Source organism: Atractosteus spatula, chromosome 1 (assembly GCF_055471065.1).
Source record: "Atractosteus spatula isolate fAtrSpa1 chromosome 1, fAtrSpa1.hap1, whole genome shotgun sequence".
Taxonomy (NCBI): Eukaryota; Metazoa; Chordata; class Actinopteri; order Semionotiformes; family Lepisosteidae; genus Atractosteus; species Atractosteus spatula.
The window spans coordinates 65040519-65067912 of NC_142706.1; the positions used below are offsets into that span (position 1 = coordinate 65040519).

General features: G+C 52.4%; 3 protein-coding genes and 1 long non-coding RNA gene across 5 annotated transcripts in view; all 4 read right to left on the reverse strand.

The window, feature by feature from the left end:
• Nucleotides 1-4855: 4855 nt before the first annotated feature.
• On the reverse strand, nucleotides 4856-9016 carry zc3h10 (zinc finger CCCH-type containing 10). Its single transcript, XM_088917940.1, has 3 exons — nucleotides 8844-9016; nucleotides 6513-7913; nucleotides 4856-6356 (listed from the first exon to the last, which is right to left on the reverse strand). The coding sequence occupies exons 2-3, from the start codon at nucleotides 7707-7709 to the stop codon at nucleotides 5844-5846; spliced, it is 1710 nt and encodes a 569-aa protein (XP_088774066.1). The 5' UTR covers nucleotides 7710-7913; nucleotides 8844-9016; the 3' UTR covers nucleotides 4856-5843.
• A 1271-nt stretch (nucleotides 9017-10287) lies between these two features.
• Nucleotides 10288-13132, reverse strand: LOC148841593 (uncharacterized). Its single transcript, XR_016091101.1, has 4 exons — nucleotides 13078-13132; nucleotides 12947-12973; nucleotides 12345-12367; nucleotides 10288-10616 (listed from the first exon to the last, which is right to left on the reverse strand). It is a non-coding gene; the product is annotated as an uncharacterized LOC148841593 (long non-coding RNA).
• A 1945-nt stretch (nucleotides 13133-15077) lies between these two features.
• LOC148841594 (proliferation-associated protein 2G4) lies at nucleotides 15078-22315 on the reverse strand. The gene is made up of 13 exons (XM_088917455.1): nucleotides 22120-22315; nucleotides 20398-20526; nucleotides 20099-20204; nucleotides 19510-19579; nucleotides 19317-19409; nucleotides 19133-19196; nucleotides 18831-18909; nucleotides 18541-18619; nucleotides 18184-18317; nucleotides 17713-17807; nucleotides 17408-17535; nucleotides 17216-17269; nucleotides 15078-17128 (listed from the first exon to the last, which is right to left on the reverse strand). Exons 1-13 carry the CDS (start codon nucleotides 22205-22207, stop codon nucleotides 17063-17065), a joined length of 1185 nt encoding a protein of 394 aa, XP_088773581.1. The 5' UTR covers nucleotides 22208-22315; the 3' UTR covers nucleotides 15078-17062.
• A 3276-nt stretch (nucleotides 22316-25591) lies between these two features.
• Nucleotides 25592-27394, reverse strand: part of LOC148841595 (receptor tyrosine-protein kinase erbB-3-like) — a 37371-nt gene continuing 35568 nt past the window's right edge. For both annotated transcript variants that reach the window (XM_088917475.1, XM_088917466.1), the window contains one exon: nucleotides 25592-27388. In XM_088917475.1, the coding sequence (XP_088773601.1) occupies nucleotides 26487-27388 (902 nt within the window). In that variant the 3' untranslated portion in view covers nucleotides 25592-26486. The remainder of the gene's footprint in view (nucleotides 27389-27394) is intronic.

Below are 27394 nucleotides of genomic sequence, written 5' to 3' on the forward strand. Positions count from 1 at the left end.
GTGTTTTTAAGCTAGGGTGGCACGGTTAGTAGCAGTTAGTTAAGCTGCCTCTTAGTGACCTGGGTTCAATTCCTGAGGTACTATCTGTATGTTAATCCCCCCATTTGAGAGAGTTGTGCTACAGTCCAAAGTCCTGCACCCCTGGATTTTAAGAAACGGTTAGAAAATGGATGGATAGATTTAAAATGCCTCAGAAGTGTACTAACAGAGAGCCAGTGTGTGTGCGTACACTGCAGTGACTGTAATTTGTGTGTTCAGCCCCAGTGAGTTGTGCTTCATTCGCCCCATACAAACACTGTAGCGTTACTCCACCACAGTATCCCCTGGGCTCATTCCAACCCAGATCTCAGATGCTCACTGACCGCATTATTGGTTTCATGAATTAATGGTTCTGGGTGAATGACTGGAGGAGGAGGGAACTCAGTTGAACTGGCAGCCCAGTATGTGATCTCCTGTCACAGCCTGAGGAACAGTGAGTCTGTCTCCCAGTAATGCTCCATATGTTTGTGTGCGAATGTACGTTGTAAATCTCTGTAGATTTTATTTTATTTTTGTTTTGTTTCATGTTAATTTTATTATTTTTATTTGCTTTGGCAACACTGATTGTACCCATCGGTCATGCTAATAAAGCACCTTGACTTGAATTGAAATTGAATTGAGTGGCTGACCAGCCCCAGAGCCGCTGGGAGGTCAGCCCTGTTGTGATCTGAGGGGTGAAGCTGTCTGAGATCGTGCTCAGCTCAGAGAGGGACTGCTTTCAGACCAGCAGCTGCAGGTCGGGGGCGTTGGGGGTCGGCACTGAGCGGACAGTCCGACAGCCCTGCGGCAGGAGAGGCTGGACACTGACCCCAGGCTGTGCTGAAGCGGGGGTTTCCTGTCTGTGTTCTGTAAACGTACGGCCTCTCTGCAGAGGCTCAGGAGCCAGGATCCTCCGAAACCCAGCCCTGTCTGTAAACAAGGAGGCATTTGTGTTGAGTGTCTGTTCTTTATCTGGGGGGAGGGGAGGGAAAGGGGGGAAGGGTGAAATGTGTTTCAAGGGTCATTCGATCCACAACATCTTCTCCTGCAGGCACGGTCCTTCTGTATCTGATCTCTGATGAAGCCAGGTCAGCTAACGCTTCATGTACCGCTCTGGGGATGCTTACGATTAAAATGCTGTATAAATGCGCATGGCTTTCCTCGAGAGAGTAAACGATGATTCATGTGAGATTTATTTAAACACAATTAAAGGTTTTTGTTTTCTTTTTTTTTCCTGTAGAGCCTGTTCTGCCTTTCATTGGCGGTGACAATGTCCTCATTGCATATTTCTAAGTTTTCTGGCCTTCATCTGCAGTACGATTAGCTCACAATGATGAGGTGCCAGCTGACCCGACTGGCTCTTTTCAGGAAAGGAAGCCTGCAGGCCTTAGAGCTGGTTCAGAGGAGCATAACCAGTGAAATGCCCCCCCCCTCAGTTTGAACCCTGTACTCAGATACCTTGAATCAGAATTGTGCCTTAAATCAGTTCTGGGGTAACACTGTGTCTGTGAGCTCTATTCCAAGCCAAGGGCTTAGTTACTGGCTTTGAACCACATTCATTGGCTCTGATCACTGAAAATGGAGAAAGCTGGATACACAGGTCGGGTTAATCAGATTGACCTTTTAAAATGATTAAAGCATTTTCCAAAGTTAATCATATTCAGTGCTCCTACAGAAAATGTTTTAAGTCTCCCGCGGCCGCAGCCCTGCTGGTCCGTATTGCAGGATTAGCGGCTTTGGCTGAGTGGTTAACCACTGTTGTGCAACAGTGAAATGCTTCCCCAATTGACTTCCTGTATTCACTTCTAAGAAGTCAGTGTCACTCGAGAGCTGTTTTCGGAAGATGTGGCTGCAGTACTCAAGTCTGCGTGACCAGCTACACCTGACCGGAGTGTCCACAGTCACAGAGAGACGAGGAAGAGGTTTCCAGAACTGGAGAAATCGACCACAAAGGAGGCTTGGAAACAGACACTGGGGGGGGGGGGTGGAGAAGATAAGAATTTACTGCTAGAGAGTAACAGAGGACAGAGAGAGAAAGGAGGAGAAAGAAAAACATGAAGAGAGGGTGAGCCACAGATGGGGAGATAGAGAAGACCAGGAAGCTGAGAGGCAGCAGAATCCACCCAGCCCGGAGGCCTCACAGGAGCTGCACTGTTGACAATGGGAGAACCCTCTCTCCTCACTGTGGGGCTTCGCATGAGGCTGACAAATCCCCCCCAGACCTATAGCTATTAACATCTCCCAGCTATTTCAGCATCTGCGTCAGGCCCTGCAGGAGTCATGGGGTGAAGCTACACCTTCCCGGACTGCAGGATCCCCAGTCCCTGCAGGGTTATGTGCCTCATTTATCAGGGGCTAAAATCATATTAATCAGGACATAATAAGGCTGGTCTCATTCAGTAACAGGAGCTGGTCTAGAGACTCCACAACTAGGTATTATGGAAGGGCAGAACTGGGATGTTGTGCTGCAGAGGTCTGGGTAAGATACATGAAGAAAGGACTTTGCTGTGGCCCCAGAGTCCTGGGTTCTGGCTCTGTCTGTGTGGAGTTTGCACGTTCCCTCTGTGATGACATTCCTCCCAGTTCACGACAGGTGGTCTGGGTCTGTAATCCTCCCCCCCATGTGCGTGTGTTCCCACCTTGCGCCCTGTGCCCTCTGGGTGAGGATCTGGTTCTCTGCAACCCTCTAAAGCTGGTCGCTGAAAACGAACGGAAGGGTGATGAAAACGCTCTCTTACCAAACCCTCACCCTCTTATCTCCCTTACCCTTCCCTTCCAAGTGGGTTTCCATGGTGACAGACTTTTTGCCCAGCAACTGTTCTGGCGACACTGCCAAGTTCCAGTGTTGCCATGATACCGGTGATTGGCTGGCTGGGCGGCAGACTGGCCTTGAGCTCCTGGGAGGTGTGAGTGTGTGTGCGAGGTGCACGGCGAGTCCAGTGTGGCCTTCAAGCACAGACTTTTACCGAAAGCTTTTATCCTGTCGCTGCTCTGTGTCCTGCTCCGACTCTCCCTCCACTGTGACAGCGAGCTTCAAGAATGCTAGGAATTTGATTGACTACTCTTAGCAGTATCACAGCAACTTTGTCCTGCTTTCTCTGCGCTCTCCCACAGTTTGCTTTTCTCAAAATACCGTCCGTGCACTGTGCTATCCCTCTCTCTCCCCCCATCTTTCACACTCTCCTGTGCTCTCTGGCCTGGCCTCCTCTTCATATCCTGGGTCCTGTGCCACAGACCCATCTGGACCTGCAGAGCGCGAGTGCTGCAAATCAACCAGCAGTCCTAGACAAGACCTCCCTGCAGCCGCCAGAGTCCCAGAGAGAGCAGGACTGGAGCAGGCAAGGCAGAGGCACAGGCAGGGGACAGAGAGGAGAGCGGAGGGGAGGGGTGGAGGGGGAGAGAGGAGAGCAGAGACAAGAGAAAGGCCGTCTCTGTCGGTTTCAATGTTTAATGAACTAAGTGCTGCAGGGAGATTTCAGAACTGGGACAGCTGTTGTTTTCCACGGCTGCACTGTAAACACGCCGCCTGTTAACACAGCCCGGGGGCCGGCAGCGGCGCTCAGCACCTGACTGCAGTCCCTCACGCTGGAGAAAACAACGACAGGAACGCCACCTGTCCAGAGCACAATCCCCAGACCCAGCCAGCCGGTCTGGCTGCAGGTTCTCCCCAGCTTAGCTATAATCAGCTCGCTTCTTTCTGCCTAAACTACAGCCAATCAGAACCTACTTGTGGCTGATCCTCCGAGATCTCCAACACCAGACCGTGGCTGTCCGGCACCACGACTGCAGAGCCCAGAGCTGCAGTGTCCGTCAGTCTTTGGTTCAGCCCAGCTCACACCTGCTTAACGAAACTGACTGTCTTCGTTAGTCCAGAGGAGCACAGGGACCAGCCTGAGCCAGAGCTGCTGCCCGGGTCTCTGGGTTAGGGGTAGGATTAACCCTGCCTTACTCTAACCCTAACCCTGACGGGGCCAGGGTGCTGCCTCCATGTGGCAGGACATCTTTTCACTAAAGCGTAGAGACACTGCAACGAGAAAGACAAACACTCGAGAATCAGCAAACAGCAGGTTAATGCGGGATGAACAGAAATGTGTATTTGTCTTTTGGTCGCGAGTGTCTGTACACTGGTCCGTCCTGTTTCTGTGAACACCGATGTCCTGAACTTGGAAAGCCATCATCTTATCCCTGTTCTGTCACAAGGCCAGCTGGCCTTTAAATCTGCTGATTTGACAGTACTACTCTACAGCCACAACAGCCCGGTCAGTGGCAATAAAAAAGGAGTGACTGTTTAGTAACATTAATGGACAGTAAAGACAGGTCAGTAAGCTGCTGGGCAGGAATTGGTCAGGTAATGTACAGTACTGATAAACTGCACGATTATACACATAGTATACAGTTATACAAAGGAACAAGTGATAGGTTTGTTCCATGCTGAAAAGAGAAGGGAGAAAACACAATGTTTCAGCTGTGAAGCCTTCTTCAAGTGTAACGTTGCATTTTCTCTCTTCTCTTTTCAGCATGGAATAAACACTCGTTCCTTTGTAGACTGCGCATGCTGACGCAGCTACCAACCCGTATACAATTATAGTTTATAAAGCACCGCTACCTGCAGTCTCCAGATAAGAAATATGAGTGCCCTCTTGTGTTCATAGTGTGAAACTGCACTAGCACTTTCCATTATACTACAGATGGGACTTTGGGATGAGCTGAAGCCATTTGATTAATTTGTTTTATAAATAAGACAAGTTAGACTTACACTTTAGTTCCTACACCTGTTGTAACAGAGCTTTTCTGTTGTTCAAACACTGTAGTCCTGTATTGCAACAGGCCTGTTTTACAGTACTATTACTTCAAACGCCATTGTAATGTTAGTGCAAAATATCTTAACATACTGGTCCCACTGCATCACTAGAATAAAAACTTGCTGCCTGAGGTTTGTTCTTTTTATTTACAGGTCTGGTTTTCCTCAGAACAGCACACGCTTCAGGGAAAACAGAGACACGCGGACAGAAGGCTACATACACTCTGGCTGGCACATCTCCCAGTCAGGCACCCACAAAGCCTCCCCATCTATCCCCCACCCCACACCATCCAGTCACACACACACCCCCCAGGACACAATGTCCCCATCCAGTCACACACACACACCCACCCCCATACACAGTCTCCCCATCCAGTCACACACACACACACCCCCAGACACAGTCTCCCCATCCAGTCACACACACACCCAGACATAGTCTCCCCATCCAGTCACACACACACACACACCCACCCCCAGACACAGTCTCCCCATCCAGTCACACACACACACACACCCCCAGACACAGTCTCCCCATCAAGTCACATACACACACCCCCACCCCCAGACACAGTCTCCCCATCCAGTCACACACACACACCCCCACCCCCAGACACAGTCTCCCCATCCAGTCACACACACACACACACCCCACACACAGTCTCCCCATCCAGTCACACACACACACCCCCAGACATAGTCTCCCCATCCAGTCACACACACACACACACACACACACCCCCAGACATAGTCTTCCCATCCAGTCACACACACACACACAGACACACACCCCTCAGTATGGGAGCAGTCTGCCCATCAGGCTCTGTGTTTTTCTATGAAACGCATCAACATTTTTGTTTTAGCTACAAGGATTGTATCATCGATTAAAAAAAAAAAACTAAATTTAAAAAAAAGTTCTTCCGGTCAACAAAGTTCCCAGACTCGAAGGACTTCCTTCTCAGTTCTCCGTCCAGACGCCCGGCCCCCGTGCAGCAGCTGTCCTGTCCAGGGAGGCGGGCGAGCCTCAGTGCGGCAGCGTGGTGATGCGCATGCTCTGCGAGGCGATTGGGTAGGACACCATGGGCGTGGTGGCGTGGCTCATGGTGATGCCAGGGAGGGGCTGCGCCATGGAAACTGCCACAGGCGCCACGGAGACCGCAACGGGCGCCATGGAGACAGGAGGCGCCATGCCCTGCGCGATGGTCTGGGCCAGGGCGGCGGAGAGAGGGGTGATCTCCGGGTTGAGGTGCGGCGGGGGCGCGGAGGGAGGGGCCGCATTGCTCGGGGGAGCTGGGGGTGCCGCGGCGGGGGCCACCAGGTCCTGCTGGCTCACGGGGCGCGGCTGCAGGGCGGCGCTGCTCAGGGTGGTGTGCGTCTGCGCGATGCTGTGGTTGTAGGAGCTCACCGAGCCCACGGGGGGCGCCAGGTTCTGCTCTGAGGGCGCCGGCGTAGAGGACAGGGTCATGACCTTGGCCTGGCTGCGGAACTGGGCGTTCTGCTCCAGCAGCACCTCATTGGTGGCAATCAGGTTCGACACCTGCGAGAGAGGGAGGGGGGAAGATGGACGAGGAGTCAGCGAAGGAAATGTTAATTCGAGGGGGTGTTCGCCGCCTCCGTGTCCCTCCGTCATCTTTTTCTGATCCCTCTCACCCCTTCTTTTCGGCCCGAGCCGTGCGTCTCCCCCTTCTCTCACCTGCTTCTTCAGCTCCTCCACTCTCTTCCTCAGGAGCGCGTTCTCCTCCTCCAGCAGTCTGTACTCCAGGGGCCTGGGAGGCGGGGGGGCTGCCTGCACCCCGAGCTCATAGTGGCCCCCGGCACACCCACCGCCACCCCCTTCGGCCAGCCTCAGCCCCTCCAGCCTGCGTCTCTTCAGCTGCACCGCGGCGTCCACGGGGTCCTCCAGGGGCCCGGGGTCGAAGAGCCCCCCCTCGAACAGGGGGTCGTACAGCGAGCAGGGGCCGCGGTCGAACCTGCGGGGCCCGGGGGCTCCCAACGACAGTCCTGCCCCGACGCCCCCTCCCCCTGGCATTCCGGGGTCCCTCGAGCCCCCCAGGCTCAGCCCGCCCCCAACACTCAGCAGGCCCCCTCCCCCGCCGCCCCCTCCGCCGCCCACAAGCCCCGAGATCCCCCCACCGGCCACCCCCGCCCCCCCGACCAGCCCGCCGCCCCCGATCCCCATCCCCATCCCGCCCACCCCCAGCCCCCCGGCGCCGCCGCGGGCCGCCTCGTACTCGTAGTCCTTCTTGACGTGCCGGAACTTGCACTTGCTGCCGCGCTGGCACTCGCCCTTCAGGAAGTCCCGGCAGATGGGCACCTCGCCGCGGCTCAGCGGCAGGTCGGTGGGCGAGAGCCCCAGCCCCGCGGCCACCTTGCCCCGCAGCCTGAGGGGCAGCTCCCCGGTCTTCTTGTAGTAGTCCTCGTCCTCCTTGGAGCCGTGCACGAAGCGGCAGTTGGGGCGCACGCACTCCTTGTTCTGATGGTCGTGGCAGAAGATGAACTCGTTCTTCTGCACCCCCAGGTCCGGCACCTCGCTGAAGTCGGGGTGCCGGAACCGGCAGCGCTTCCCCCTCTTGCACACGTTGCGCAGGAAGTCCCGGCAGACGTCGTCCAAGCCGGGCCCCGCCCCCAGGCCCCCGCCTGCCCCCCCGCTGCCGCAGGTGCTGCCGTTGCCCAGCGCGCTCCCCCCGCCCATCCCCCCGCCCCCTAACCCGCCCCCGGCCCCGCCCCCCACGGACCCCACCCCTGCCGGCCCAGACCCTCCCCCCGCCCCGGCTCCCCCTCCTGCCGCCCCCCCCGCGCCCCCTCCCCCACTGCCCCCTTCCTCGCTGCCCGAGCCGCCGCCCGCGCCCCCCCCCCCGCCTGACAGGTATGCGCTATCCCGGTCAGGCATGGCGCCGTGCCCAGGAAAAGGGAGACGCAGCACGCATGTGGGTGATCGCGCGCACGGGCCTGGCTCTGTGTGGCAATGTTCGCGCGGACGCCTGTCTGTGCGCGTGCCGTGGAGTCCGCGTGCGGCTCTCTCTCTCTCTGCGTGTCCGAGTGGGCGCCGCGTTCCCTGGACTCCTCAGCTCAGCGACGTCCTCCGTGGAGACATCTGCAACAGACAATCAAACAATGTTGGAGAGCGAGACTCTGGTCCACTGCGTCATCCATTACAATGGCACTGCAATACAATGTCAACAAGGTGATTAATGTAAAACAGCAGGAGACCCAAGAGTGTCTCAGACTCTACTGTCTGATACTCTGATCTCAGGTAATAACTAATCAAGAGGACAGGCAAGTCAGTCCAGTACAGCCTGTAGTACAGTACAGACTCTACTGTCTGTTTCTCTGGGAATGTGGTTCTGATCTCAGGTAATAACTAATCAAGAGGACAGGCAAGTCAGTCCAGTACAGCCTGTAGTACAGTACAGACTCTACTGTCTGTATCTCTGGGAATGTGGTTCTGATCTCAGGTAATAACTAATCAAGAGGACAGGCAAGTCAGTCCAGTACAGCCTGTAGTACAGTACAGACTCTACTGTCTGTATCTCTGGGAATGTGGTTCTGATCTCAGGTAATAACTAATCAAGAGGACAGGCAAGTCAGTCCAGTACAGCCTGGAGTGGCTCAGACTCTACTGTCTGTATCTCTGGGAATCTGATCTCAGGTAATAACTAATCAAGACAACAGACAAGTCAGTCCAGTACAGCCTGGAGTGGCTCAGACTGTGACACAGTGATTAGCACTGATTTCACTGAGATCTGGATTAGTTATTTCCTGGCATTATACTCGAGACTCCCATTGACATCGGCAGTGCAGACTGAGACACTCCAAACTGGGTTGGACTGGAGAATTCAGCAGCTCCTTGCCCTATAATGGAACATTATTTCTGCTGCTCCCGCTAAGTATTGCTACTATGCACTTTAGAATTTCTGCACGACAACAAAAAACCTCACTAAAATTAACGATATCGACAATACTATTAATAGCCTCAACACGTCACACCACGGCCTACACTCAACAGCAAATTGCAACGCCTTACCTTGAACAACGTTGCAGCACCGGGAAAGGAAGTTGGTGCTCTTTTTAATGTCGTGGCTCTCTCGGGATATTTATCATGCAAGTTTTATGAAAAGGCATTTATATTTTTATTTTATAACTAAAATATTTCAAAGAACACGAACAACAGCACCCAGGCGCACTCCGCACTGGTCCTCCAAGACCGACGACTCGCCGTTCACAATCAAGAGCGACTCACCTCGGGAAGCGCTAACTTCAAAGAGGTGGAGGAGAGACCCAAGAGCGCCTCCTATCGGCATTCTGCGACACTGACTAAACTCACTGTGAAGAAGGCTTAACATTGTTTTGGATTGTCGCAAAATTCAAAGAGGATGGATTCCGTCACTAACTGTAGGCAGACGTAAACAGTATCAAATATTTGTCAAACACTACATAACAGTTATGGTTCTAAACATAATTTCTAATTAAATACTTATTAATTAGAAACTCCTGAGGCCATAGACTTAAAAATACTGTACTTGGGCTTTGGAAGTAAGCGTTAATACAAAAGTGTGAAGAAACCCAGGAGCTGAAAGAGCAGCTTATATTTCACCCCTGCGGCACTGGGGTAAGAGCTCAGGCACGGGGATGTTAATGCCCCTCAGGATCCGAAAGGAGGATTTTGGGTCATTTTGTAATGGCAGCACTACCATGTGGTGACCACCCTCCTTTAAACATAATGCACAAATTCACTATGTTTAGTGCATTTGAAAATCCAAACAACACACCTTTATACAAAGGGGTGTGGGAGTGTGGAACAAGGCTCACAGGTGTGTTAAGACCCTGGTTTCTTCCAGGGAAGAGCTGGCTGAGATCCTCTGCTCAATTAATAACACAACCAGGTCAAATGGTCTCTGAGCTGCATCCTCTCCTGTTAATGGTAAGTGCGATACTACTGGGAAAAGTAGCATTGCAATGGATAAGGGGCATCAACTACCCCTCCTGCAGGGGGCACACCTGTCCCTGGGCTGCTCTGCTTAAAAGACTGCAATACAAACACACCACCCCCATCCTTTCTGAACAGGTTAGCAGCACGGATCCAAAATCTGACAGCAGTCACACTAAGCCATCCATACAGACCGAGCACAGTGGTCTACCTGTCTTAAGTCACTCACTCAAAATCAAGGCTTAAACCCAGTCACTCGGGTGCTGGCAGCCCAGTCGGTCAGCAGTACGCCACGCACATCAGAACTACACTCCACCTGCCTGCACAAGCTTCTCTTTACACAGACCTGCTGCTCCAGTCCTGGAAGGCTGGGGCCCTACAGGTGGCTTGGAGTGGAGTGAGTGACTGAATTCAAAGATCACAGGTCCCCTGTCTAACAAGCACCCTGAGGCCTAGAGCTGCCCATCCCCAATCCCCTGGCGCAGGCCACAAGAGCACCAGGGAGTTACTCCGTAAAAAATAAAGGGAACACTCATCAAGATGGTTTTTAATACCAAAAGAATTTATTGAAGGTTTTATACAAAGCAACTGTGCTGGGCTGGTGTCAAAGAGTCCAGTGCCTCCCAAAGGAGAGCTCAGTCGCCAGTTCATCTCCTCCTCCTGCTGGTCAGGTCGTCTCTCCCCCACAGCATTGCCTGGTACATGAGGGGTGTAACAACAGGCACGTCCTCCAGCTGCAGCAGCAGCAACTCCAGGCCTGCTTGCCGTCCGCAGGGAATAGGCAGCGGGGACAGAAGGGCTCACAGTTGCAGTGGAGAGAAGCCAGTTTACTTGGACCTCTGCCTCATCTTTCTTCTCTTCCGCTTCAGCCTGTGACCACAAGAGGGCAGCGGTTAGCAGCACACTGACCAGGAGATGACAGTTTTGACCCAGGACAAGCTGGCTACCCGTTGAGAATATTACAGTAAACCCTTTATACAATTTTCTCAGTTTCTACACGTTTCTTGGTAACTTGGAAGAGGTCAGCTCTGGTACCCCAAAACCACCTGTTACCCCCCCACCCCCATACAAGAACATAAGAGGCCCAGGGTCCCCAAATCAAACCCAACTCCACAAGATGAAGTGCTAAGCGATTTGCCAATGTAAAAAGTGACCCAGCAGCCCTGCTACCCCCTGCCCCATAAACACTGGTTTAATAATAATAATTGCTTACACTTATATAGCGCTTTTTCTGGACACTCCACTCAAAGCACTTTACAGGTAATGGGGACTCCCCTCCACCACCCCCAATGTGCAGCCCCACCTGGATGGTTTAGAAACCTTAGCCACACAGGGCACCAGCACAGGAGTGCCAGGCTGATGCTGCACCCCAGTCCCAACACCCAGGAAATCCCTCATCCCCACTGCCAGGAAACTCATCGCCTTCCTTGTTTTATTGGGCTGTGCCATAAAGCCAACTTTGCCCCCCCAGGATAAAATTTGAACCTGCTAGTGAAATTAGTTAAAATTTGAAATTGAACCTGCTAGTGAAATTAGTCAGCAGAATCAGCTTAAAGACCTGTATTATTTATCAGTTCAAAGCAGAGCTCAGCCCATCGTTTACAACCCCTCTCGCTCTCGTCATCCCCATTTTGAATGTTCAGGGAGGTATTTTAGAATACATGTGTACAATAAATCCTTTGTTCCCCGTGCAGTTGGTATATTAAAACACGGCTTAACACGGGAACAGTTGCCATCAGATTAGTGTACATTGCTGCAATAGCCAGCAGCTATAATCGCTCTGCAACTCACAACTGGCAGCCCCCTGCAGCTCAGCAGGTGCGAGTCTGGCCAGTAGCTGGACGGGAGACCTCCTGGGAAAGCTAAGATTCCTGCTGGAAGTGGTGATAGTGGGACCAGTAGGGGGTGCAGTCTATACTGGGGCATTAGGAGCCATACAACAATGGGCAAACTATACTGTAATAAAAAGGCACCGTCCTTCGGATGAGAGGTAAAACTGAGGTCCCGACTCTCTGCAATGATTTTTTTAAAAAAAATCATGCAGTTTCTTAAGAAGAGTAGGAGTGTTACCCTAGCATCCTGGCCACATTTTCCCCCTAGCCTTTACCAGTCATGGCCTCCTAATAATCCCCATCTATGAACTGGCTTCATCACTCTGCTCCCCTCCGCACTGACAGCTGGTGTGTGGGGAGCAGACCAACAGTCTGGCTGCCGTTGCTTCATCTAGATGGTGCAGGAGAGCCCAATACCTATAAAGAGCTTTGAGTGGAGTGTCCAGGAAAGCACTCTGTAACTGTAAAGGAGTTGTGAAATATGGGCAGAGAGACGTGCATATGTGCTGCTGCCCATCAAGAACTTGTTCATTCCCCCCCCATGTTTGAGACTAATGCTTAAGAGCTTTACATCTTTTTAGTGGGACAGAGTTGTATCTCGGCTCCACTCCTCACGATTCATCCCAGCAGAATTTAGAGTTACCCAGCAGGGCCAGTACAGCTCCAGCTAGGAGTCCCAGCGCGCTGCGGGCCGCACTGCCCTCTCTCAGCCGCTGCAGCGTGGTCTCGGCTCCCCCCCCTCCCCCCGGCCCGCTCGGCCGCTTACCTGCGCATTCTCTTCTTCCTCCACTGCAAAGAGAGAAAAACACCGTCAGTCAGGCCGAGCCTCCCAGCCCTGCCGGAGAATCAGCCCGCACACGGCGCAGGCAGAGGGGACTAACCGTGCGACTCGCACGGAGCCCGAGCCGAGTGTCACTCGGACACCACGCTCGCTTTCAGCCCAACGCCCGCTCCGAGCCAGGCCGGACAGCGATGAGCACCCCCAGCCGGAGGCTCACCAACAGCCCAGGCCGTTCCGGCAGCAGAGCGACCGCTCACGCCCCCAGGGCTCGGGGATCTTCCTGCTAGAGGCTCAGTGCATTACGTGCGGGTCAGGGCGGTCGCGCAGGCCGGAGTTATAAAATGGCGCTAACCTATCGGCAGGATCGCTCCGCTGTCAAACTCAAAAGCCGCTTTGATCCGAGGCGGCTCAGACCCTGACCCCTCTTCCCGAGTGACAGGACTGTAGCGGCTTGTTAAGAGGCGCACAGCGCCGCTGCCCCGATCTCCAGAAAGCACGCAGACCTTCAGCTGCGGAACTGCACGAACACAACTGCTAAACATGCGTCAACAGACCGGTATTCGACACACAAAAAAAACAACTCTTACCTTCGCTCGCATCTTGTGGAGTTGTTTCTGTGAACGAGAGAAAGTCAAATGTTAGAAAAAACCACGGATGGCAGCAGATTGCTCTGGATTGTTCGACAATACTAAAACCGGAGAACAAACACCATACTAACCTTTCTAAGATGGCACCAACTCCAAGAGGACGTGACGAAGTCGGGGGAGGATTTTTAAAGCCGTATGTGACGTCACTAAACGGAAGCTCGATCTGGGGTATTATGGGAAATGGCGTTTTTCTTTTTCTTACCGACGTACCATTATTTGGCAATAGAAAGTACGTCTGTCATAGATCTTTCATGCAAGCACAACATTTGCGAACAACGTTTTCAGACATTTTCTGAGTAGCGAGCCAGCAGAAAACGAACGGAAGGTGTTACGACATCGGAAGAAATATTTTCTGAATTGTGTACATAAGTGTATCTGACTGCTTAAAGCTTTTTAAATATCGCTGTATCAGACTCCCACAGTCGTTCATAATGTATTTTATGTGTTCTCACTGCATTAAGACAACAGGCTGTGTAGATTCGAGTCTTGTTCTGAATCGTGCTCTAATTACCCTTCAGCCTCCAAGCTCACGAACATCAGGGTATTTACTGAGTGCCTTCATCCTCATCAGCAAGCCCACACTGCCCTGCTGCTCAGCCTGGTGGTCGTCACTGCTGTGCCACTCCACGATCTGCAAGAGTCCCCAGTTTCACAATCCCCCACATTTTCTGTATGTCCATCTAATAATAATAATAATAATAATAATTCCTTACACTAACATAGATCTTTTCTGGACACTTCACTTTAAGCTCTTTACAGGTAATGGGGACTCCCCAGTAAGCTTCCGAGTCCGAGTTCTTTGCCAGTCTGAGATGAATGCGTGTTGGCTGAGGTGAACGGTCCTTCTGAGGAGTGCTGGGAAGGCACTGGTGCCAGGCACCGGTGCCAGGCACCGGCAGAGGAGACGCTCCTGGGAGCTCAGACACGGGGGGCAGTGCGTGTGGGCACTGCTGTTTGAGGTGTCAGAGGTATCTGGGGTACCTGAATTCAGCTGGAAGAAGACTCGTCCATTCACCTGTCACCTGTGTTTGATGGCTTTACAGAAAGATCTTTAATAATAATAATAATAATAATTCTTTACACTTATATAGCGCTTTTCTGGACACTTCATTCAAAGCGCTTTACAGGTAATGGGGATCCCCTCCACCACCACCAGTGTGCAGCCCCCCCTGGATGATGTGACGGCAGCCATAGTACACCAGTGATGAAGCCAGCTCAGAGACGGGGATTATTAGGAGGCCATGATTGGTAAGGGCCAATGGGAAATTTGGCCAGGACACTAACGACCCTACTGTTTTCAAGAAACACCCTGGGATTTTTAATGACCACAGAGCCAGGACCCTGGTTTTACAACTCATCCAAAGGACGGCGCCTTTTTACAGTGTAGTGTCCCCGTCGCTATACTAGGGCATTAGGACCCACATGGACCACAGGATGAGCGCCCCCTACTGGTCCCACTAACACCTCTTCCAGCAGCAGCCTTAGTTTTTCCCAGGAAGTCTCCCATCCAGGTACTGGCCAGGCTCACAGCTGCTGGGCTTCAGTGCCAGTTGAGCTGCCAGTTGTGAGCTGCAGGGCGATACAGCTGCTAGCTAGTGCAGCTATAGCACCCTGCTATATCTAGTGATCCCCAAGTCCATTCGTGTTTGTACCCAAATATTTCGGCTGCGCAATCCCTCACAGGTAAAATAAAGGGAAATGTACTTCAGTTTTGAAGTGCCCAGACGTGATCTAAGTGTTAGCACCACTAGGCTGTTAAGACAGATGAGGGTGACCCACACACGCACTAAATCCCCCCGCCAGGTCCCCAGACACTGACCCATGTCTCCCAGAAAGCACACGTGTGCCGCCTCACAGCCCCGGACAGGCCAGGCAGTACAGTGCTCAGCCAGCCTCAGGCAGGGACCTCTCCAGCGTTCTTGAGCAGGATCGGTCTGTAGGGAACAGCGGCATGGGATATTCCCAAAACACCCCCTGAACTTTAAGGCACCCACACTGTCTGCTTTATGCAACCCAGACCGCCCATAAAAACCTACACATGCATCGCCCGAGCAGACAAGACACAGAGGTGTTTGGTATTATTATAAAGTTTATTTTTAATTCATTTTTATGCAAAGAACAAAAACCAAACTAACAAAAAGGAGAAAAGCCCGATAATTAAAATGCTTTAAAACTAAAAAGGGCAGGTTGTTTTCCACTTGAGAAACTCGGGCTCCCAGCCGGTCCGAAGGAGGCCCGCTGTGCGGACAGTGTCCTGGAGAAGCCAGGGGAGACCAGCTCAGCCGTGTGTGTGTGGGAGAGGGGGTGGGGGGGGGTGGATCAAGGCTAACTCAATGGTCAATCATCAATCTCAGCTTGTGTGCTTCTCTCGCCCTTCTCCCCACAGGGAACCCCAGCCACCCCCGTCAGTCCCCTTCCCAGAATCCCTGCTTCCCCAAAGCTGGGGCATAACTGGCCGCTGTCACTGGTGCACCAGCCCTGTTACAGCCCTCCCTCTGCTGCCCTGCTACTGCTCCGACTTAACAAGGCCTTCAGCCATTGACATGACAGAACAGGCAAAGGACACTGGGAGCATAACTTTTTTTACATGCCATTGTTACTGACAGGAGAACTTCTCCTTAAATGTTAACAGCAGCTTTTAACCTTCCAGGTAAACCCGTAAGCTCTCTCAAGCACAGCTCTCTAATTTTACAAGGAGGATTTGTTTGGCTACATGCTTCTGCTGAGGGAATCTGGACGGTCCCATGGGGCAGAGTGCTCCATGGGCTGTGGCATCACCTTCTGCGGACACAGATCCCGGGACAGTAAATGTGCCAATATCCAGGGTGCAGTTCCAAAACACAACCAGCAGGTCTGCAGGAACCCACAACAGGTACCACCCCACCCAGAAGCCTCACCTGGTGAGGCGTGGCTAAAGGAGGTGGACTGCACTCCAGAGAAAGGCAATACAATTTCTTTTGGCATTAAATGAATTTGCTTGTGGTCGGCTGATATTCAAAGTCAGTGTCAGAGCTGAACACAGCTGTTCCAACAGGAATCTGAGCAGTGAAATACAGCAATTGTCTCACAGAACAAGAGGCCCAGCAGCACCGTCTGTGAAACTCGTCTTGCCTTGAAAACCCCCCCCCCCCCCCCGAGGCTACTGGTCTGAAAGAACACCTACACGGGCAAGGAAAGATTTAATCAAGCAATCCAGTCAGCAAAACTAAACAAAAAAACAGTTTGTCTCCCCCAAATTTGGAAAGTGTAACGTCAGTAAAGGCATTCCTGTCAGACTTGTCATCCGACAGACATTTTCAGAACAACCATCCTGGGTTCTAGGGCTGGTGAGAACAGCGCCCTCTTTCTTCCCTCTGTCTTCCCCAGAGAGAAGGGCAGAGCAGCAATGCTGTTTACGGGTGGTTACTCATTTCTGTGGAGGATCCAGTGAGTTTGGTTGATTATTCAAAGGATTTTGTCTGTTCTGGGACATGAACCTGTATCTACAGACATCTCAGTTTACCAAGAGGATTCCCAAGAAACCAAAACGTTTTCCACTGCCAAAACATGTCTCTTCAACAGAGCTGTCAAGTGAGTTCTAAGATCGTTAAATCCGGGCCATCACTAACAAATCAAGGGCTGTTTTCAGAGGTTTAATACCCACAGTAACCGGGCCATTACTGCCCTTCCGCTCTGCGCGAGCTCGGGTGCAGGCCGCATGGGGGGGAGTCAGGGGTCAGGGGTCAGGGGTCAGGGGTCAGCGCCAGTCATGTCTAACCGGTTGGCTTGTCTCTCTGCCTTGCTCAGGAAGGTCAGCTGGGCTCAGGGCTCGGGGCATGGAGAGCGGCACCTCCGGAGAAGAGAGAGGGCAGCAGCGGGACAGCCAGCTCCTCTCTCCGTTCCCCGTCGTGCTCGGGCAAGGCCAGGGGGACCGAGAGATCCCCAAGGCTGAGGAGAATCAGGGGACTGCTTTGGGCCTGTTTACTCTTATTAATAATCGTTCTGAAGACTTGGTTTAGGTCTGAGTTCTGTTCTTTGGAGGGTGTGTGTGTGTGCGCGCGACTGTTAGCGGGGAGGTTATTCAGCAGCCTCTGTCTCCTCCACCGGCTGTCCCGTCGTGGCGTTCTCCGCGTTCTTGGAGGCCTGAGAGAGACGGAGAGGGAGGGGGGATTACCACTCTAAACTGCCAGCTTCGCCATGCACTGCTGGCGTCCATGTTGGGCACCCTACCTTCTTTTTCTTCTTCTTCTGTGTCTTCCGGCTGGCTGAGCTCTGTAGCAGCGCCTGAAAGGGGGACACAGAATGGGTGTCAACTAGGCTGTGAATGAAGGAGCGTCACCTTGTCCAGAGGAAGGTACCCTCTGCCATGTGTGCTCCACACCTACTGCCCTCGGGCTGACCTCTGACCTAGTGCCCCCTCACCTTGAGCTCAGGGTCCTGCACCTCGTGCTCCGACTTGTACAGCTCCTGGTCGAAGGGCCCGCTGGTGATCCTCATGGGCCCGTTGGGCATGAGTAGCACTGTGAACTTGAACTGGGCCACGTTCTCCCCTGGGAGAGAGGGAGACAGGGAGTCAACACCATCCGGCTTCATGAAAGGAGGAGATACAGTCGTGCATCAGGACTCTCTTAGAAACAGACATCTGAGGGAACCAGACCAGAGCCCGCCAGTCTGAGACAGGCTCCTCAGCGTGGAGATGCTGGGCCGCATGAGCAGGGCACACTGACCTTCCTTCTCGTACAGCACGTTGAAGGGCTGCAGCAGCTCGTGTTTGGCGCACTCCACCACGCCCAGCCGCGCCTTCCCCTCGTCCTCAAATGCCCTGAAAGAGAGAGAGAGAGATCAGAGGACAACGAAGGGAGCGGTCAGATTCCCTCCTCGCGGTCAATCAGCAGACTGGACTGTTCTTTATTTCTCTGATGTCCTGCAGATTGCTCAGTCTCACATGGGTCCTGCTCACTACCTGCTGTCTGCTCTTGTCTGTGGCTGTGCCGTAATCGGTTCTGCCAACATTAGGGCTCCCTGTTGAGGGGGCATGTGAGCAGCAGGGAGGAACCGTGAAAGAGACCAGAAAAGCAAGGAACGAAAGGAGGACAGAGAGGAGAGCTCAGATCACTCCCAGCTCAGTAAGTGGGGGCCTGTTTTCGGGGTCCCCCAGCCCGGCCCGGCCCATCCCACGCCCCCCCGTGTCGCACTACCGGAGAGTGAAGGGCATGCCGTCGAAACGCCTCTCCACCTCGCTGAAGAACACGCGCGAGGTCTTCATCTTCAGCCCGTACTGCTTGGTTGGGTCCCGCTTGTAAATGGTGGTCCTCTGACCAGCGTCCCTCGCCTGTAACAGAGTCAGACAGCAAGACTGAGGTCAGCGGCGAGACAGACAGGGACGCCTTACAGCCAAGTGAGAAACACTGCTGTTCCTACTGTATTATTATTTTTTTCTCCCGTTTAGATTTCGGTGCTACAAGGCTACCGGCCGAATCATCACTGTAAATGTCATTTGTTTTCAACCATGCAATTAAAGAATGAAATGCAAGTATCAGGACTATATACCCTACCTTCCCCTCTCCAGTGCTGATCAGCACGTCCACAGCGTACACCTCGTGCACCTCGAACTCCGCCTTCTCATGGTCCTTCCTGCGGACGGACACGCAACACAGCCAATCACAACACGGGCACAGCGCGTCAGTGTCCTCATCCAGCCAGCGTGGCAGGAAATGAGGTTGGTGGGGGGACGTTTCAGAGTTACACACTTCTGAGAGGGTAAGGCACTCCGTTGAAAGTACAATGCCGTCGTTAACAGAGAAGACACTTCGGTACGACCAGAAAAGCAGCTGGCCAGGCTCACCTCTGCTGATCTGAAGGGTTCTGAATGATGGTCTTCTCTCCATCAATAACGTGCTGCTTCAGCTGGTGAGACAGCATCCCTGCGAGGAGGATCAAGAGGGGAAAAATCAGAAAACGACCAAGCTCCCAGGAGAAGCTGCGTGGCACCTGCCGCTCTGCGTGAAACAGACACAGCAGTGACCAGCCGCACTGCCTGCTGCTCCGTCAGGGGAGAGGGGTGAGGAGGGGTTTTGAGACACTTCTGGTGCAGAATTAGCAACTTCAGCTCGTCTCTCCAGGGTGCGCCAGATGGGTCACACTCACCCTCGATGGCCGTGCATTTGAAGGACTGTGCAATCTTGTTCCAGGCCTCTGTCACCTGAGTGTTCTGGGAAAGAGAGGGAACCAGCACATGAGGAACTCAGAGAAAATGTCAATAAGAACGACTTCTTGTGCTCACTCCTGGACCCCAGAACTGCCTGCGGCCCGGGGCAGTCGGCACACCTACCTGGTTGCCGGGCTTGACGAGACGCAGCGCAGCCTCGGCGCACAGATGGGCCGCCTTGATGACGTCAGCCTTGCGCCCTGTCACTGGGGTCTCCTGCAGAGGGGCGGGACGAGAGAGGGACGAGAGGGCGCGTCAGTGAAACAGACGGAGCAGAGACAGACTGGGCACAGACACGGGGGGGCGAGAGACCCACCTTGGTCGCTCCCACGACGAAGCTGTGAGCCACGTTGGCAATGAAGCCGTCAACATGGACACCCAGGTCACTGGGGACAGGAGACAAACAGGCAGGGATGCGTTACGGGTCAGTAGCGCTCTGACAGACTCACAGTATACAGGCCAGAGACACACAGGACCACCTCCATCACCAGCCTCCAGCAGAGCTGCCTGTCCGCACTCAGGTACACACACACTGCACAACCACTGGGCTCACACACACACACGCTCCCACACTGCACAACCACTGGGCCCCGCACTACACAACCACTGGGCCCGCCCGCACACACACACACACACACACGCACACACATACATGCCCGCCCACACAACACAGCCTCTGGGCCCCATACACAACACAACCGTCCACACAACACAACACAACCTCTGTGCCCTGCGCGCACACATGCTTGCGCCCACACAACACAACCACTGGGCCCACACACCCACACTACACAACCACTGGGCCTGCGCACACACACACACGTGCTCCCACACAACCCAACCACTGGGCCTGTTACACACACGCACACAAACCAGAGCACAAAGCAGGAGAGATGCAGACTCACATCTTAACCAGGTCTCCCTCCTTCAGCGTATAGTCAGGATCGCTCTTCAGTGGGGAGAAGTGGCAGACACAGTTATTGACGGACACACTGGTGGGGAAGGCAATGCCTAGAGAGAGGGGAGAGGCGGTTACTGTCGTGCCACAGGAACAGAAAACCCCACCTGTAAACTCAGCCATCACTTAAACCATCCCAGAGGTTCTGCTCTGTAGTTCACGCTTGTTCCACGCACCCACCACCCTCGGGGTAAAGAAGCGCCTCGTGAGCTGAGGCAGACACGCTGGTCCCTCCGCCGCCCTCACCTTTCTTCATCTCTTTCTCCTTCTTGAAGATCTTGCCAGTCTCCTCCATGATGAGGGCGTCCCCCTTCTCACAGAGAGCCAGGACAGACACCCCGGGCTTGGCTGCCTCCACCACCTTCCGCAGGGCCTCTGAGAGACGACAGTGGGACAGGGCATCAACAACAGCACTACTGACACAGCATCAGACAGGTGCTTGAACACCCGCAGGGCAGACACAGCCAGAACACATCTGAACGCAAGTGCTCCACCTGGAAGGACATGTCTGGCACTCTGCTGGGACTGACCTGGAAGTGGAGGTGGATTCTTATTCACCCACATGCTGGGTGTTTCATTTATTAGACTGTATCTGATGCAGACAAATTAGTTGAAGTAAAATTACATATTTATTTTTCTGTTAATTTGAAACATCTTAAAATGGCATAACCTGGACTGGAACAGACTGCTGTGCACTGGGAGTCTGGCTCACAAAGCGGTAAACCCTGGACTGGAACACACTGCTGTGCACTGGGAGTCTGGCTCACAATGCGGTAAACCCTGGACTGGAACACACTGCTGTGCACTGGGAGTCTGGCTGACAATGCAGTAAACCCTGGACTGGAACACACTGCTGTGCACTGGGAGTCTGGCTGACAATGCAGTAAACCCTGGACTGGAACACACTGCTGTGCACTGGGAGTCTGGCTGACAATGCAGTAAACCCTGGACTGGAACACACTGCTGTGCACTGGGAGTCTGGCTGACAATGCAGTAAACCCTGGACTGGAACACACTGCTGTGCACTGAGAGTGTCAACATGTTGCATTTCTATGGTAGTGTTCATAAGATCTACAAAAGCGCATTTAACGCACCCCGGTAAAACCAACAACGTTATTATTGCAATTCCTGGTACCCGGGCGGGGAAAAACAGAAATTATAATGGTACACTGTGGGACTCGCTTTGAAAGGCGCTATATCGGCCTCCAGGACATAACGGACGGCTTGTAAACCAGAACACAGGTTGAGCACAGAAGTCAGCGGCGGGATCGTACAGGGGCACAAGGGTACCCCACAGAGCTCGGGTCTGGGGCTCCCCAGCCCCTCGTGCTGACTTGTTCGACACGTGAGGGAGTCACAGAGACACGCGGCGGTACACCTGTCACTTCTGTGCAAATAAATGGCTCGTTTCCTACTCGGACCCGTGTGTTTTTAAATAAAACAATTTCGCTCACCGTCCTCAAGCGAGTGGATCGACCGGTCATTTAAAAATCCAACACGTTAACATAATGAGCTACTACAGCAGATGCGCGTGTATGGTTACAACACGGAATGGGGCTGGGAGAAAACTTAAAATATTCAACCGATGAGCCACAAAGCAGATTATTCTAATTTTTCTTTATCACGATGACCAACGATTACTCTGTACTGAGCTTTACACGAGTGAACTAAGAATATCAACCGGCAGTTTCAAACGGCAAGCGATTATCCGTTTTGTTTGAACATAATATTTTAATCGCCTGTCAATATGATAAAAAAAAAGCAAAGCCTCTTCAATACGGGAGACTAGAGCCTCCGTCGGCTTCAGGCCCTGCAATCGCTCTGTCTCTCCACACGCTCCTTTAAGGCACATGGCCGCTACTAGAGTCAAGGCAGGCCGGCTGTTTCGGTCACATCGGTATTTAAAGGCAGGCGAAACTACCCCAAACCGTGTTTTCCCCTCCGCTGAACCATTTCTGTGAAACTTACGGTTGGCGATGTCGCCTCCCATCTTGTACTTGGTGACCACCAGGTCCTCGGCGATGGTCTGCTCTTGCTGTTCGTCGTCTCCGGACATCTTTCGTCGGCGGCTCTCCAACGCTTCTCTCTCCCCGGTGTGTCGGCGGCGAGCTCAGTCTGGCAGACAGCTCGACCCCGCGGCTCCGGCCCGGCCTCCACCGCGCGTCACCAGGCCCGGCCCAACCGCCAAAAAGAAAAAAAATAGGGGGCGCAGCATCACGGTCCTGATTGTAGTCTTTTTTCACCTCGCTCATCGGGAACATCTACATTAATGTGGTATCGATAAAACTACATTTCCCAGATATACGTTCGTTCTGTCTTAGTATCACAGTCTGCTTTTTTTTAAAAAGAAAACGAATGAGATGCGTCATGTTCGTGGCGCCTTGTCCCCTGGGAATCTGGGACTTGTATTTCATTCCGGTGTGAGTTTGCGTGAATTGAATTATAAAGTCAGTTTCCTTTAGTTTCAAAATGTGCCCCACTGCGGCGACTCTCGCCGTGAAAAGCTGAGTGAAATCAATGGATGAATATGACCCACTGCTTTATCGTACAGTGAAAGAAACACACAATTTCAATTCAATTCAAGGTGCTTTATTGGCATGACCAATGAGTACAATCAGTGTTGCCAAAGCAAAACAGATACAATTAACATAAAACCAAAATCTACAGACATTTACAATAAAGACACAATCCCAAAATGTTTACATATAGACATATGGAGCATTACTGGGAGACAGACTCACCGTTCCTCAGGCTGTGACAGAAGATCACATACTGGGCTGCCAGTTCAACTGAGTTCCCTCCTCCCTCTCCCAGTAGGATTGGGACCTGTTGTGATTCTGGCAGGTGTGGGAATTCTGGGATTAGCTGTGTAAATTTGGGGAAGAATGTTTCTCTAATCCCAGAGTATCTGTCACGGTGCAGTAGGACGTGCACCTCTGTCTCTGTTTCTCCCCGCTGGCAGTGGGAGCACAGCCTGTCCTCTCTGGGCAGCCAGGTCTGCCTGTGTCGCCCAGTTTCTATGGCCAGGCTGTGGTCACTGAGCCTGTACTTCGTCAGGGTCTGTTTCTGTTTGCTGTTATGTATCTTGGTTAGATATTCGGCTAGTGTGTATTGTCTATTTAGGGTTCTGTAGCAACAGCTGCAATAACCTGGCTTACCTTATAATAGTAATAATAATAATAATAATAATAATAATAATACAAACTTTACTCTATATCGCACCTTTAAAGGTGGCTTTTCAGACCACTTTGCAGAATGACAACAACAAAAGAAAAACACAAGATATGCACAATAAAAATACACAATGAGAGGAGACAGTAGATGGGTAAAGAACAGAACCAGTTAAGTAAAAGCTCTTCTAAAGAAGAAGGTTTGGAGTCTGGATTTGAAAGAGTTTAGGGAAGGTGACTCTCTGATATCCTTGGGGATGGAATTCCAGGGCTTTGGGGTGCAGCAGGAGAAGACCCTGTCACCCATAGAGTGTAGATGGGTTTGGGGGACAGATAGGAGGCAAGAATGAGAAGAGGGAAGGTTGTGAGGTGGGGAGTACGACGACAGTAGCTCAGACAGGTATTGAGGTGCCAAACCATGCAGAGCCTTATAGGTGAGAATGGGGATTCTGAACTCGACACGAAACCTGACAGGAAGCCAGTGCAAGGACTCCAGGATAGGAGTAATGTGATCACTAGCACAAGATCTGGCCTGGACTCTGCCCCAACTACTATCTCCTTTCATTGTATATTTTCAATTTTAGACATACTGGAGTTCGTGAGTTAGAAACCCCAGCGAGCAGAACATTAAAGTAGTCAATTTGGGAGAAGAGAATGTTGACCAGCTTTTCAGCAACAGTTAGCAATAACATAGGACCTAGTTTGGGACATTTCTAAGGTGAAAGAATGATGTTTTGGCAATATGTTGCACATGTGGATCAAACATCAAGCCTGAATCAAATATCACCTCCAGGTTTTTCAATTTAAACTGAAGTTCAAGTACACTGCCATCCACAGATAGGGTTATAGCACTGGTTTTACAAAGTTGTTGTGAGGTGCCAATAAGAATGATGTCCGTCTTGTCACAGTTGAAATGAAGGAAGTTTTGAGTCATTCATGTTTTTAGGTCAGGGATGCAATTAGAGAGAACAGAAACAGCCACATCAGAGTCAGGTTTGGTATGGACGTAGATTTGAGTATCGTCAACATAGAAATGATAGTTGAGGCCATGCAATCTTAAAAACTGACCAAGTGGGAACATGTAAATACTGAAAGGTAGGGGGCACAGTATCGAGCCCTGAGGAACACCAGACTTAACAAGTCTAATTTAAGAACTAAATCCACCAAGAGAGACAAAGTGACAGCGATCAGTGAGGTAAGACTTGAAGCATTTAAGAGCAGTGTCAGAAACTCCAAACACAGTCTCAAGACGAGAAAGTAAGATGTCATGGTTAACAGTGTTGAAAGCAGCACTGAGGTCAAGAAGAATGAGGATAGAAAGAGAACCAGAATCAGAAGCCATTAGAAGATCGTTAGTGACTTTACCAGGGCAGTTTCTGTGTGTGAAGTTGTAGGAAACCAGATGAGAGAGATTTGAAGAGGTTATTTGCAATGAGATGGTTATTTAACAGAATTGCAACAGCATGTTCCAACATTTTTTCAAGAAAGGTAAGTTGGATGTAGGGCGAAAATTGTTTAGTTTGTCCAGAACCTTTTTCATTGTTTTTGGCACAGGAGTAACAGCAGTAGTTTTGAAGGCTGTAAGTACCACACCAGTGCTCAAGGACTCATTTATTCTATTGACTACGATGGGGCAGAGAGAGAGGTGAAACAGGACTGAAATAAGGTGGTGGGGATGGGATCTAAAGGCAGGTGGTGGATTTCAAATGTGAGCAGGGAGAGTCAAGTAGAGAGAAGTTAGAGAGAAGGGAGCCAGTGAAGTTGGGCAAGCAGGGAGGAGGTGTGGAGGTGACAAGCGTTGTGCAGAGAATGTGATGCCAGATATTGTCAATCTTCAAGCTAAAGAACTAAAAATGTGTTGCAAAATTGGAATGAGGCAGGTAATGTGGTGGGGCAGTGGCTTTAGCAGTCTGTTGATGGTGGAGAAAAGGTGTCTGGGGCTGTTATGGTAATGTGAGAGAAGTAACTGGATCTAGCAGACTCTATAATATAGAGTATTCAGTATTGTATCAGAAGCCTCCCATCCTGGGAATGAACAGGGCCAGCCTAGCCGAGCTTAAAAGTAGGGGTAGTAGCTGCAGGATTGTAGCTCTGCCAGTAGGAACACCCAGAGTGGTGGTGTTAGCAGCCAGTGATATCTGTGCTGCAGTAGGACAGAGGTGTCAGATCCAGTAGCAGCTGTGCATTCATGTGAGAGGTGTGTAATCTGGCAGTGGCAGCAGCAGCTGCAGTAGTGATACACTAGTAAGCATTAAGAAATCAAACACAGTCAAAATTAGATGCATCTTTATGTTGCTTTTATAAATCTCTTATTCAATACAAAGATGGGATTTCAAAAATACAGTCTATGTAACAGTACAACAGAGATAAAAATACAAATAAGTAAGAGCTATATCATTTTGTTCTGGTGAGAATCCATACAGTACAGACCTCTCAAACTGGCCAGTTTATTAGGAACACCATCCCATCCCTTCTTAAAAAAACACTTCATTGGGTTGCGGTGCACAGAGCTCGGACAGACCGCAGGCTCAGCACGGCTACTGCCGCGTACCCCGGACACACCCCAGACACGCCCCGGACACGCCCCAGACACGCCCCAGACACGCCCCGGACACACCCCGGACACGCCCAGACACACCCCGGACACGCCCCAGACACGCCCCGGACACACCCGGACACACCCCGGACACGCCCCGGACATGCCCCAGACACGCCCCAGACACACCCCATATACATCCTGGACACACCCCAAACACACCCTGGACACGCCCAAGACACAGCCGGACACACCCAGACACGCTTCAGACACACCCCATATACATCCTGGACACACCCCAAACACACCCTGGACACGCCCCAGACACACCCTGGACACGCCGAAGACACGCCCCAGACACACCCTGGACACACTTGGCCATGCCCCAGACACACCCTGGACACACTTGGCCATGCCCCAGACATACTTGGACACGCCCCAGACACACCGGGGACACACCCTGGACACGCCCCAGACACACCCAGGACACACTTGGACACTCCCAAGGACACACCCCCTACATGCAGACACCCCACAGGCGAGATCAGGTCCAGTCAGAGTGGGACCAGGGGGGTGGCCGGTCATGACCCAGAGCAAGGACGCCCTCTCTGGTGCCGCTCTGCAGGCCGCTAGGTGCGCACAGCGTCGGGCTTCAGGAAGAGCCTGCTGTGCCAGTAGTCGGGGTTGTCGAAGGAGCGGTCAGCGCCTGGCTCCCCCACCCCGGCCCTCACCTTCACGAAGCCCCCCAGCTCCCCGGGCCGGCCCCTCCTGCCCCCCTCCGCCAGGTTCTGGTACTCCGCCTGGGGGCGGTGCCCCGGCACCAGGGGCAAGGAGTCCATCTGCTCGTACTCGTCCGCCTCTCCCCGCAGGGCCTTCCTCAGCCTGGGCTGCTTGTTCATGTACTGGTAATCTTCCTCCTCCTCTGCGTCTCCCTCCTGCTCGTCCTCCCCTCCCTCTTTCTCATCCCCCGCCTCCTCCTCGGGTTCCACTCGTTTCTCTCCATCTCCTGCAGCTGCAGCTCTGTCCTCCTTCCTGCCTACGCAGCTCCTGGAGCTTCGACAGTCCAGCTCCTCGCTGCGGATGTCCATGTATTCGTACTCCACTGCTTCCTGCTCCTGCTGCTGTTCAGATCCTCCGTCTCCTTCCTGCTGTGACTCGCTGCCGCTGTGATCGGGGGTGACGGAGAGCTGCCTTCTCCGTTTCTGCACTCTGTCTCTACCAGCAGGAGGTTGCTGGTCATTACAATCCAACAGCTCATCAGACTCTCTGTCTCCACCAGGTGGCAGATCCTTGGCACTGCACTCTGGGCTGGGCTGGGACTTCCTGTGCGGTTTCTGGTCTCTGGCTCCCTCTGGTGGGGGCTCAGCGGTACTGGCCACTGAGGCAAGAGGCAGCAGGCGTGTCTGTTTGTTCATGTACTCGTACTCCTCCGAGTCAGGGTCTCCCAGAGTCCCCAGAGAGCCAGGACTGTGGGAACCCTTCTTTCTGGACAGGGTCCCAGTTTGGGAGGGTGAGAGAGAAAAGATGCTGGCTGTGG

Coding starts and splice junctions, on each gene's coding strand:
- LOC148841594 (XM_088917455.1), bottom strand. CDS start 22,207: ATGTCCGGAGACGACGAACAGCAAGAGCAGACCATCGCCGAGGACCTG. Junction 18,620..18,830: donor AACCCTTCAGATCAGCAGAG/GTGAGCCTGGCC, acceptor GTCCGTCCGCAG/GAAGGACCATGAGAAGGCGG. Junction 17,129..17,215: donor AGAAGAAGAAGAAAAAGAAG/GTAGGGTGCCCA, acceptor CGTCTCTCTCAG/GCCTCCAAGAACGCGGAGAA.
- zc3h10 (XM_088917940.1), bottom strand. CDS start 7,709: ATGCCTGACCGGGATAGCGCATACCTGTCAGGCGGGGGGGGGGGCGCG. Junction 6,357..6,512: donor TGGAGGAGCTGAAGAAGCAG/GTGAGAGAAGGG, acceptor CCTCTCTCGCAG/GTGTCGAACCTGATTGCCAC.